Source organism: Acipenser ruthenus, chromosome 47, assembly GCF_902713425.1.
Source record: "Acipenser ruthenus chromosome 47, fAciRut3.2 maternal haplotype, whole genome shotgun sequence".
Classification (NCBI taxonomy): domain Eukaryota; kingdom Metazoa; phylum Chordata; class Actinopteri; order Acipenseriformes; family Acipenseridae; genus Acipenser; species Acipenser ruthenus.
Window position 1 is genome coordinate 8,216,285 of NC_081235.1, and position 11,779 is coordinate 8,228,063.

The 11,779-nt window shown below is 40.2% G+C and overlaps 1 protein-coding gene across 2 annotated transcripts; it reads left to right on the forward strand.

The window, feature by feature from the left end:
* The first annotated feature begins 1,227 nt into the window (after window positions 1-1,227).
* Window positions 1,228-11,769, forward strand: LOC117966162 (thromboxane A2 receptor-like). 2 transcript variants are annotated; one of them, XM_034911693.2, is made up of 4 exons: window positions 1,228-1,422; window positions 5,579-5,646; window positions 7,733-8,611; window positions 10,341-11,769. In XM_034911693.2, the coding sequence occupies exons 3-4, from the start codon at window positions 7,811-7,813 to the stop codon at window positions 10,599-10,601; spliced, it is 1,062 nt and encodes a 353-aa protein (XP_034767584.2). In that variant the 5' UTR covers window positions 1,228-1,422; window positions 5,579-5,646; window positions 7,733-7,810; the 3' UTR covers window positions 10,602-11,769. The 2 variants fall into 2 exon arrangements, with proteins under 2 accessions (XP_034767584.2, XP_034767583.2); XM_034911692.2 differs by lacking the exon at window positions 5,579-5,646.
* The last annotated feature ends 10 nt before the right edge of the window (window positions 11,770-11,779 follow it).

Consider the following 11,779-nt stretch of genomic DNA (forward strand, 5'->3'; position numbering starts at 1 on the left):
CAAGGCAGTGCCATTATTAAAGGTGAAACAACTTCCATCGTAAATATTTTTCATGCACAATTTACAATTGAGCTTGGTTATAAAGCAGCATCGGACATGCTTTTCAACGTCCAATCCTGGTAAACTTCAAAGCTTTGACAGCTTCCTTTCTTTCTTTCTTTCTTTCTTTCTTAGCAGACGCCCTTGTCCAGGGCGACTTACAGTCGTAAACAAAAATACATTTCAAGAATCACAGTACAAGTAATAATACAATTAAGAGCAAGATAAATACAATGACTTGAAAGAAAAATAAGCGGGAGTGTTAATACGAGACCAGTGCTGGAGCCGAATCAAAACTTTGACAACCCGCTAATCGCACTTAACAAAACTGTATTTAATAGCGGTTTTTTGCATCTTATTTCTTCTACTCATAAATAGAAAAACGCTATTAAATACAGTTTTGTTAAGTGCGATTAGTGGGTTGTCAAAGTTTTGATTTAAAAGAGGCCTCGCTGGCGCTGCATACCTCACTTCTTATCCAAATGCTATAAATTAAACTCAGCATAACAAAAGAACGCCAAATAAAGCGCTTCACGCTGAGTTAACAATCTGACATCACAGAGTTGTGGCACCGCTGGTCGCTTGTCTGAAAGGCATTGGGCATTTCTTATTAGATGTTGATTAACTTCTTGGGACTGTAGGTTACATTGATTGGTTTTTCCATGTTGTGTTATTTATATCTTTAGTGGGGTTAGCTGTGTAACTAGTATATCCACCCATCTGTCTGTCTGTCTATATGTGTGTATATATATATGTGTGTGTGTGTGTGTGTGTGCGTGTGTAAACCGATCACACCGGAGAACAGGTTCTGTACTTTTAAAAAGGATATTTTGAAATATCGTTTTACTTGAACTGCCTAATAATGTGTCACACTCTTTGTACTGTATTTGCATTACCAATTTTTATTAGATGAGAGTAGGCCTACTAGATGTCCTGCTGTGTGTGGTGACAGTTATTGTGTTAGGGGGGTCCTACACATACTTTTTGGCAATACGCTTTGCTCGTTAAAATTGTCCTCAATTACTATTTCCGACCTCCCACCATCGTGCATACTTGAGTTTTGGAGAACGAGGATAAGCACTTTGTAGAGCTATAACTGAACCCACCCCTGAGAGAGAGAGAGAGAGAGAGAGAGAGAGAGAGAGAGAGAGAGAGAGAGAGAGAGAGAGAGAGAGAGAGAGAGAGAGAGAGAGAGAGAGAGAGAGAGAGAGGTGGACCCCAGAGATAGTGGAAGAGCAAAACTCAACTGAAATGTAAGGGACTTCAAAATCAGATAAAAGCGTCGCTTCATTAACCTATTTCTCGGCGCTGCTTTTTCACTGTTGCTTGAAAAAAGGCACAACTCTTACTCTCCGAAAAAAAAGAAAGAAAGAGGAAGAAAAGGTACGTTTTCTTAAATTACAAAATAAAGTAGACAGCATATACACAAGTAAAGCGCTACAGCTTTAGAACACGCGTGTTGTTGTTTTATTTACTGCTAATGTAAAAAGTATTTTATGAACACAAATGGACTTTGAGTGCGTGACAAGGTGACACAAAGCAGGCTCACACGAGAAATAAAACACGAGTTTAACCGTGCGTAAGCAGCCAGGGTTTAGCGGGTGTTTGTGGTTGTATTGCTTCAGCTGGGGCATGCTGACTATGGTATCCTTTTACAGTATGTGTAACTTACTAGCACATTGTCTATTTTATTACAGTCAGCATTTGAGTCCGTTAGTCCACGAAATAATATTCAGCTTTTTTTTGGTTGAAATTAATTCAAATTCTTTACAATTGCATTGGCATTGTCAGAATGAACTAAGCTAAGCAACTCGAGTAGCTGTTATAATAATACAGGTATGTCTATATATAATGTGAATGTGTATACAACATATTATTCGGTATAGTGTATCTTTATGTCAAACTTAAATATGTAACATAGCTATATTAACACGTATGTGTGTTATTAGATGGAACTCCATGTTGCATGCATCGGCACGTACAGCAGCGTATGCTTTACAGGTTATGGGATATAATGGTTAAACATTTGGTTTTGATGTGTAATAATGGCTAAACACTCCACTACTAATATTTATAGAACGTTCTTGTAAACGAATTTGCAATTGAATGTACTTCTGCAAAGGGAACGCAGTAGAATATAAATTGAATATATTTCACATTCCTCTGCTCAGCAATGTAGCGGCTGAAATTTAAAGGCTGAAAATCGAAACATAGCTGAGGAACGCTCGACGCCACATTTCCGAGTTTAAAAAAAAGAGAGAATTTACTGACATTTAAGTTATTTTTAATAAGAATTACAGTGTACCAAAAAATGAAAAAAAAAATTAATAAATAATAAATAAACATTGATGAAAGCATGTGAATGTATTCAAAAACATCAAACACACACACACAAAAAGGTCATAAAACCGTATTAAGTGTCTGATTACAAAATGTGAACCCGAGGTCTTTACCTCAGCTTCCTAATTAGGTTATCTGAACCCGATCTTTGCAATTTAGCCAGGCGCCATACTAAGCTTTGTGCTCTGTAATGAAAGCGTAATGCTAAGCATGCATTTACAAATCGCGTCAAGGAAGGGTAATTGCAACTTCTGTATTACCAGTTACACTCCTAACTGCTCAATCAAACAGCCAATCTTACTGTTAACGCGTTTCTCAGTTGTGAATACACGAACAGAGGCGCTGGAACAATTTTTATAGTGGGGATGCTGAAAGCCATTGAACAGAACTGTAACCCCTGTTTATGATGGAAGCCATGCAAAGCCACCAGCACCCCTAGTTCCAGCGCCCCTGTACACTAATGGCTTAACAGGCATCAATTTTTGGAGTAGAAAAGTCTTGGTAAAACACCTCAAATCAGATGCCCTGCTTACACAGTAACGCTATAAAAGGAACATCTGGCAGTCAATAGCCAACAAACTATTGCCCCCTGACGTGACAGGTTTAAAATACTTTTGAAACAGTTCCTCTCGGATTGAAAACAGACCGCCAGGTTAAAACATGTGGGGCGTTTTAGGATTTACTGGAAATGCCTAGTCATTAGGTTTATTTTACCATGTGCTCATAAGGTACTGATTTCTATAATGTGTAAACCAAAAAATAATCCTGTTATCCATTAGTATAAATTCAATTCTGCCAGCTAGACTGCTACAGTACATGTCTAGTGTATCAGATAATAGTTCTTAAAGGGATATTAAGTTACTGTCCAGCTACTGTCTAAACATTATATTTGCCTAGCTTTTGATAATGTTTAAACGTTTATTATTATTATTTATTATTGTTATTTATTTCTTAGCAGACGCCCTTATCCAGGGCGACTGGAATCTGTAAAGTCTGTGTAGACTGAAAGTAAACAGTGTAAACGAACCAGATTAGAAGTTTCATTGAGCCTCACACATCACCAGATTCAGGAATTTGACTTTCTCAGGAGATGAAACAGCCTCGTGCTTCAGATTACGGAGGTGACCGTCTGGTGGGGATCAAAGACTGGCCCCTTGAAGGTGGAAGCCAACCTTTTGATGCTCCCCTCCTGGCATGCTTCTGTCAAACTCTAGTGGTTGACCCTCTGAAGTTTGGGTAAGGCATTCATGCAATGAATGTCGACCCCCACGCGTGATAAAAACTACCTGGCTTTTTAATACTATTTTGTTTAAGAAAGGAAAAGCCATCCAATATCTTACCAAACCAGAAATAAACATGTCAGATATTTAACTTACGGGACTTTGAAGTACTCTTAATGTTTTTGTTTTTGTACTTTTTCTAACTAACATCTTGACTCCCAATTAGCACCAGTCTTGATGACAAGTGATATACAGGGCCTGTGAAAGCAGCTGTTGCGATTGTAATTGGTGTTTTTTTTTCATTTCAGACTCGCTTTGAGAATCAAACCTTGTGTTTTTAAACATACTCCGATGGAAGAGAAATATATACAAATAGAATAATGTTTTCCAATACAGATTTCTAAATAGATCACACACAAAAACAAAACAATGAATAACAGATAGAAAAAAGAGATCGGCAAACGAGGTAATAAATCCTCAATAATCAACACATCAAGAACGTCCATTATTCACAAGCAAGCAACTAAATCTGTAGATTATTCACAGTACCCTTTAAGTGCAACTGAAAGCATGCAAGTGCATAGTAATATAATACATTAAGCTCCAGATAGGGCACCAGAGTGATTCATTGACCGTTTATTTATGGTCAATAATTGGTTATCATATTAACTGTTGTAAAACAGCAATTTTCTACTGCATCAATAAAATACAGATTATTATGTTTAGTTTCTGTTAGCATATAATAGATTTCTAAATAGTTGTGCAGTTTTCTTTGGCTTTGAAAAGATTGGAGGGTCTGGGAAAATAAACAAACTGTATCATAGCAATAGACTGTGTGTAATCTGAGAAAAATGTACAGTATGTCTGTATCATCGGACAGGAGAAAAGTTAATAGAGACATGTCACGTTTTACAGGATGTTACCTTATACAGCAAGCACATGTTTTTTAAAATATCTTTGCTGGTAAGTCCTGTAAAATTGGATCACAAAAACAAAAGCAACAAGAGCAGCTGGAAGTTCTAGCCCTTTGGTTTATATTTATTAGACCGTTGTGCCAACACACAATAAGAAGCGACATAATAATAATAATAATAATAATAATAATAATAATAATAATAATAATAATAATAATAATAATAATAATTCAATTAGAATAGCACACTGTCATTATAAATTCAAAGGCTTCTAGAAATCAGCAGTACATGAATCTCCTCATCTTTCCAATAAATAAAAAAAAAATGAGCTAATTCTCGTAACACGTTGAACCAACCCTAATAATGAGTTAACAGCCTATAAAGTATAACAGTTAATCCGATAACAGTCAATCCGTTTAACAAATCCACAGCAATGAAAACACACACGACACCACTTGTTTGATTTTTTGTAGTAGCTGGATATTTTACATTTAGCATGACAGCTGCCAGCAGCATACACCTGGTAGATAAGACTCCACCTGTTCATTATTATAAGGTGTCATGTAAGGGTACTAGTCTTTGGGCTGTATGAAAAGTGCTGTGTTTAAAAGTCCTTCCCTCCTTTACGAGATAATGCATCTGTCAAGCAATTCTGTGTTTATTGAACACAGCTGTGTGACTCTGATCTGAATATTGGTTAAAACAAATAACAAATAAGCTCACCACACTCTGTGTAAATAAGTCTCATAGCCTCCACTTGTATCATTTCCAGCTGTGTCCTCTGTCACAAGTGTGGGTTGGGGTTCATTTCGTCAAATCTGTTTAAGATTGTCTCAGTCGTTTTCCTCCTAATCCATCAGCCCCATCTTCAGAACAGTCCTTAAGCCCTGGGATGAGTCTGGTTGCTCTGTGCTGGACTCACTCCAACGATACACAATGTAACCCCAATTGAACACTTTATTCCAAGTGCAGTCTCACCACTGCAGCGTTATACAAACCATAACCTCCTTTGATTTATACTTTACACTTTTGACCATATAACTTTGCATTCTGTTTGCCTTTCAGACTGCTTCCCCACACGTTCGTGCTGCTGACAGCAATGAGTTTATCACAGCACAAAGACGCTTCTCAATGTGAGCCTGTTCAAATTCTCCTCATTTAAGAAGAACATAAGAACATAAGAAAGTTTACAAAAGAACATAAGAACATCAGAAAGTTTCCAAACGAGAGGAGGCCCCATTCAGCCCATCTTGCTCGTTTGGTTGTTAGTAGCTTATTGATCCCAGAATCTCATCAAGCAGCTTCTTGAAGGATCCCAGGGTGTCAGCTTCAACAACATTACTGGGGAGTTGGTTCCAGACCCTCACAATTCTCTGTGTGCAAAAGTGCCTCCTATTTTTTTTATTTGATATTTTTATTTGATATTTGAATCCTGCATTTTTGTGACAGGTTGTATATACCAGGCTACAATAGCATTCGTCACCAAGACATAGAACAGCATTCGTTGAAAAAAACAAAAAAACATTGTGTTTAGTTTAACAAAACGCAGCGTGATTACGGAGCAGTAACTTTTCACAATATTTATTTCCTGAATGATTTCATTCATGTTTGAATCCTTACGAATTCTCAAGGGAAGAGGATGCCAGGAAAGTAAACACAATTTCAGAACGATTCCTTCTGTTTCTAGTTTCCTGTTTAGAAAAAAATACCCTGAACCAAGGCTGGGTGGACCAGTCATGCCCTATTGATGTTATCTTCTTTCTGAGCATTTGCCCCAGTACAATTATTATTATTTGTTTATTTAGCAGACGCCTTTATCCAAGGCGACTTACAGAGACTAGGGTGTGTGAACTATGCATCAGCTGTAGAGTCACTTACAATTACGTCTCACCCGAAAGACAGAGCACATGGAGGTTAAGTGACTTGCTCAGGGTCACACAATGAGTCAGTGGCTGAGGTGGGATTTGAATCGGCGACCTTCTGGTTACAAGCCCGTTTCTTTAACCACTGGACCACACAGCCTCCTAATTATTAACAACTTGACATAAATGACTTGTGCCACTTAGACCTTCATCCCAGTGCCTATATAATATGTGATCATCACGTTTTCAGTGCAGTGACTGGCAGTCATTTGATTTCACATGGTGTCGATTGCACATTACTTAGGTATAATACGCAGCAATATACAAAGTGTGGCCACCGTGCTCCGCAAGCAAGCGTCTTAACCACAATGCAAAAGAGCCGGGGCTCGTCTGCGTTCGTGGTTTGAGAGCTTGTAGCCTCATCACACTGTCAGGGGACAGAATCCGTAACGGCCGTGTATCACGCAGCACTGCCCGTTACACACAGAAAAGGGAGTTGGAGAGATTTTCTCTCTGGGTGTGGTACAATAAAGCAGCTGCACACTGTATGGAATTATATGCATGAGAAAGCAACCTGTACACAGAAACCAAGATAAGCTTAGTATAGTTTCAAGTTCACTAATGAGGCAGTCAGGCCCTTGGTTTGCATTTTGAGTAGTTAAATATATTGCATCCTGTTATTCATTTCAACCTAATTACACATGAACGACGATAGCCCCCAATTTCTGTTATTTTTGTAGTGCTTTATTAATGCAGCTTTTGTTTGTGTAGTTCAACTGCAGAGTGTTACAAACATTCAAGTTATGGGCAGAGGAAATGTTTTTGCTAATCAGTGATTTCTCATGAAGTACAGTAATTAACCCTAAAGTGCCTGCATCCTGGCCTGTCAGTGGACATTACAATGCATGTTTATTCCATGTTTGCAAGGCAGGCTTTGTTTAGTAGGTTAAAGGGTACATAAGGACCTTTTATTTTATTGTGTTACATGTTCCCATGTGTTGCTACAACTGTTTACGTAAGGTGTATGTATTGTTTTATTTATTTATTTTTTTACCACTTTTTAAACTTTTAAATTGCATTCCCTGCCTCAAGATAGCTTCCCATGTACCTGCATGGACCCCTAATAACTACATTTCCCATCATCCTCATGCTCACATACGTGGTGTGATGGGAAATGCACACACCTTATGTAAACAGTTGTAGCAACGTATGGGAACATGTAACACAATAAAATAAATAGATCCTTATGTACCCTTTAATGCCTCTGTTTTCTCAGACCTCATTAAAAGATGTTTCTAGTTTTCTGTTGGAGTGTTATTATAAATATAAATGTGAATCTCATGTTTTTGTTTTTCAGATTAACCCGTGCAAAAGACTTGGTGTTATTTCCCTTTTTTTTTCAACTTTTTAAAAATAAGACCTGGATTCTTCAGTCATGGATGGATATACCTCTTTAAACAACACTACTTCAGGCCTCTGTTTCTCCACCAGGTTTCCTCCCATAGTCAGATTGAACAATACCATCACTTCCCATTTGTTCTCCACCATCTTCTCCGGCCTCGGCCTCACCTCCAACTTCTTTGCTTTCTGCGTGCTCCTGGGAGCCTACCGGAGAACCCAGAGCCGCTCTCGCTCCTCCTTCCTCATCTTCCTCTGCGGCCTGGTGGTCACTGATTTTGCCGGTCTGCTGGTGACAGGCTCCATTGTCCTCACCTACCATTACAATGAATTCATCTGGGAAGAGGTGGATCCCAACTGCCACCTTTGCAACTTCATGGGCTTGTCCATGGTCTTCTTTGGGCTTTGTCCATTGCTGTTGGGAGCCACCATGGCCATCGAGCGGTTCATGGGGATTAACAGACCCTTCTCCAGGTCCTCCAACATGTCCAAACGGCGGGCCTTGTGCACCGTGCTTTTGGTCCTGGCGTTTGCTTGCTTCATCGGGATCTTGCCCATCATGGGTTTGGGCCACTACAAGCTGCAGTACCCAAAGTCCTGGTGTTTTTTCAGCATCACACCAGAGCCTGTGGACCAGGTGTTCTCCTTGATCTTCTCCCTGGTGGGGCTGCTCTCCATCGTCGTGTCCATCCTCCTCAACACCGTCAGCGTGGTGACGCTCTTCAAGGTGTGCTGCGATCGGGAGTCCGTGCAGCGCAGGAGGGACCACGAGGTGGAGATGATGGTCCAGCTGTTGGGCATTATGGTCATCGCTTCAGTCTGCTGGTGTCCACTATTGGTAAGTTCCCCCTTATGAGATCTCTTAAATACAAAAGGTGCTGTTCTTAGATACTTGCACATCATGGCAATACCAGTCAGCAGAGTATAGGGCCACCGTGGACAGCACTGATCACACATAATAAGGATGCAAGGCGTTGAAATTATTCCGAAGGGATACACCATGCAGATTGCTGTTAAGAAGATGGGGGTTCTGCATTACAGAATTGCATGAAAGCTGCATTTATTTGCATAACGAACTTAGAAGGGCGTACACAAATAATTAAGGATATTTATTTATTCCTGTGCTCAGAGTTTAGATTCAGTTATGACAGCAAAATATCCAGCCAAAATATCTCTGTAAACAATTTTGTTGTTGTAGTAAATATTCATCTAAACATCCTGTTCAGCTGAAGTGCTTGAACTTGTGTAGCAGTGGGGGAGCAGGTTAAAAAAGTTCACAAGTCAAATGAGTGGAATGTGTGTCCTTCAGAACACCTCACAAACAACCACCACGCAACAAGGATTTAGCTTAGACAGCTAAAGACAGAACTGCAGGATCGGGCAGTAGGATATAAATGGTGTATTTTAGTGCTCGGAAACCACTAGGATATACAGTTTCATAACATACACCATGCCCTATCGTATGATCGTGTAAAAATGCATTTGAATTACCGAATGCATTGAGAAAGTTGGCTGAGTTTTGTTTCTGAATATAACCATCAAAGCCTTGGTGCACAAGACTGTGTCAGCTGTTTATATTTCCTTCCTGATCATATAAGGTCCTCCGTCCACATCATTCCTGTGCCTGAGCCATGCTGATAACACTGGGGCTGGAGTTTATCTGCTAGCTGGACAGAACAGGAGGAACAGGAAAACAGCATTATGTCCTGCTCTGTTGCTAGATATCCTTCAGAACTAAAACAACCACACTCATTCCCAGAGCATACTTTACTATACTGTGCTGCAGGGACTTCTAACTGTAAAATGCTTCCCATATAGGAGCCTCAGTCTGCCTGCTAGACAGAAGGTTCTGGGTTTTATAACCAGCTGTTTAATAAATGAGCACTGTACCGGGGGGGGGGTGAGAGCAGGCTTATCCTCTATGCCTTCCAGTGAAATGAGCTTTGGTAGTCTCAGCTTAACCCTATTAGGCATTTGCCCACATAATGAAACCACCACACATTTCAGTACAATTGGCATAGAGTGAAGACCAATGGCAGGGGGTTCCGTGGCCAGAATCGAGGTGCTCTTGCAGACAATACTTCTATCATGCTTTGTACAAAGCCTTATCATGTTCTCTTTGTTCTTTACCATGCTTGCCTATGCTGAGATGCAATGCTTAATACCTTGGTAGACCTTCATTAAACTCCTACAAGGTATACTGCAATTCTGACAACTGCAGGCATCCTCCGCTCTCAGGAAATCTCATTTGTTGCTAAACTTGCACCCACACTCCCGGGGTTTTCCCGGTTTCTACAAACTAACTGCAGCTGTTCTGTAAGGGATAAACCAATTATAACTGTAGAAAACTGAAAAGCAAGGAGCAGTTTGATTACCGATTGTTCAAAGTGCAGTTCAGTTTACACAACTAGGAATGGAGCATCCCACTTCAAATATACACCAAAGGTTAAGGTTAAAAATGTTGCACTGGAGAAAGTCAGCCGAGCCCACAATGTTTTTAAACAAGCCCGATGAAATTAAGTTTTCCAGTTCAGTAACCTCCACCGTTGCTCTCTACTTCCCTGCAGATCTTCGTTGCCCAAACAGCAGCGTCGAACAAGTCGACGGTTTCCAACAAGACAATGCAGGTGAACCTTCTGATCTACATCCGGCTCGTCACCTGGAACCAGATCCTCGACCCCTGGGTGTACATCCTGTTTCGGAGGGCTGTCCTGAGGAGGGTGTACCCCGATCTGGGAAGGACCCGGGCCTCCATCATGAGCATGTACCCCATGATGACCACGTCGCTGCGGAGAAAGCTGACACGCGTGGAGTCCATGCGTCCCTGAGGGAGCAGGTCTCAAACAAAGCACTATGGACAAGCGTGACGGTGATCTTACCAAAACGGGCCGAGAAAACCGTCCAGCTGAAGCCCCTGGCATCATCAAAGTGTAACGCTTTTCTGCTTCTGTGAATACGTTCCATCAAATGAACAATAACCTCTGTGCATCAGTACAAGCGCCCAGAACCTATTGAAATGATACTGTGAAGGAACATGCCGTAAATGCATAAGTAACAAAGGCTTTAGCTGATTACATATGAAGCCTGTCTGTCTGCCTTAAAGAAAGATCCCTCCGTGTGTGGTAAAGTTAATTGGAATTCATACTCGTTAAACCCTGCAATTAGGGACGGGAGCACCACTGTGCTGGTGTAGTATGGGTTACAGAACTGGGTCTGGGCAGCAGAAATTCTTTAGTTAACTGCAGTAACTCTGGAGGGGAATGCTGAACAACATGTGGGGGAAACCACTTGTGATAGTTAGTTTAAAGTATTGCAGGCAATTGGATTAGTGGATAGGAAATTACCTCCACCGTATGTGAGTTTGGATACATAATGATTGTATCAATCAAAGATGTGAAATTCCCTGATGTACAGCGGTAAAGGGTTAGGCTATTGTTTTGTTTTGTTTTTTTTGTGAAATAAAAGCGACACTGCAGTTCACCAGTGAATGTCAAGAGCAGCCACATAACCACAATCGTAAAAACCTGCGAGATCCATTTTTCAAATGAAGAACAAGAAAAATCGACATGCGTCCTTATTGCTGCCTTGTGTTGTAAATACTCTTTGTGGAGACACGGTGTCCTGGCTTTTTCTTCTAGATGGACATCTGTTTCTGATTTGATGTTGTTTCGTATTCCTTGTATACAAAGACAGTGTTGATATGTATTAAGAAACAAATGGCATTTCTGTGTAGGTTGATCCCATATATCACGAGTCTCAAACCCTGGTCTTGGAGAGCTACAGGGTCTTCTGGTTTACATTTCAACCGAGCTCTCAGTTACTGTAAAGACAGCTAGCAAACCTGCAGGATTGGGGCTCTCCAGGACCTGGGTTGGGGACCCCTGCCATATATACTTAAACACACGACATATAAAGAAAACAAATTGCTGGTATAATTTGTTATTATTAAAAAAAACATTTTTTTTTTACAAATAAACCCAGTTTGTATGAATAAAATGCGTGTCCT

What these genes read in the sequence shown, in the direction of transcription:
- LOC117966162 (XM_034911693.2), top strand. Translation starts at nt 7,811, where the DNA reads ATGGATGGATATACCTCTTTAAACAACACTACTTCAGGCCTCTGTTTC. An exon ending in TCTGCTGGTGTCCACTATTG is followed by an intron (nt 8,612 to 10,340) that starts GTAAGTTCCCCC and finishes ACTTCCCTGCAG; the next exon opens with ATCTTCGTTGCCCAAACAGC.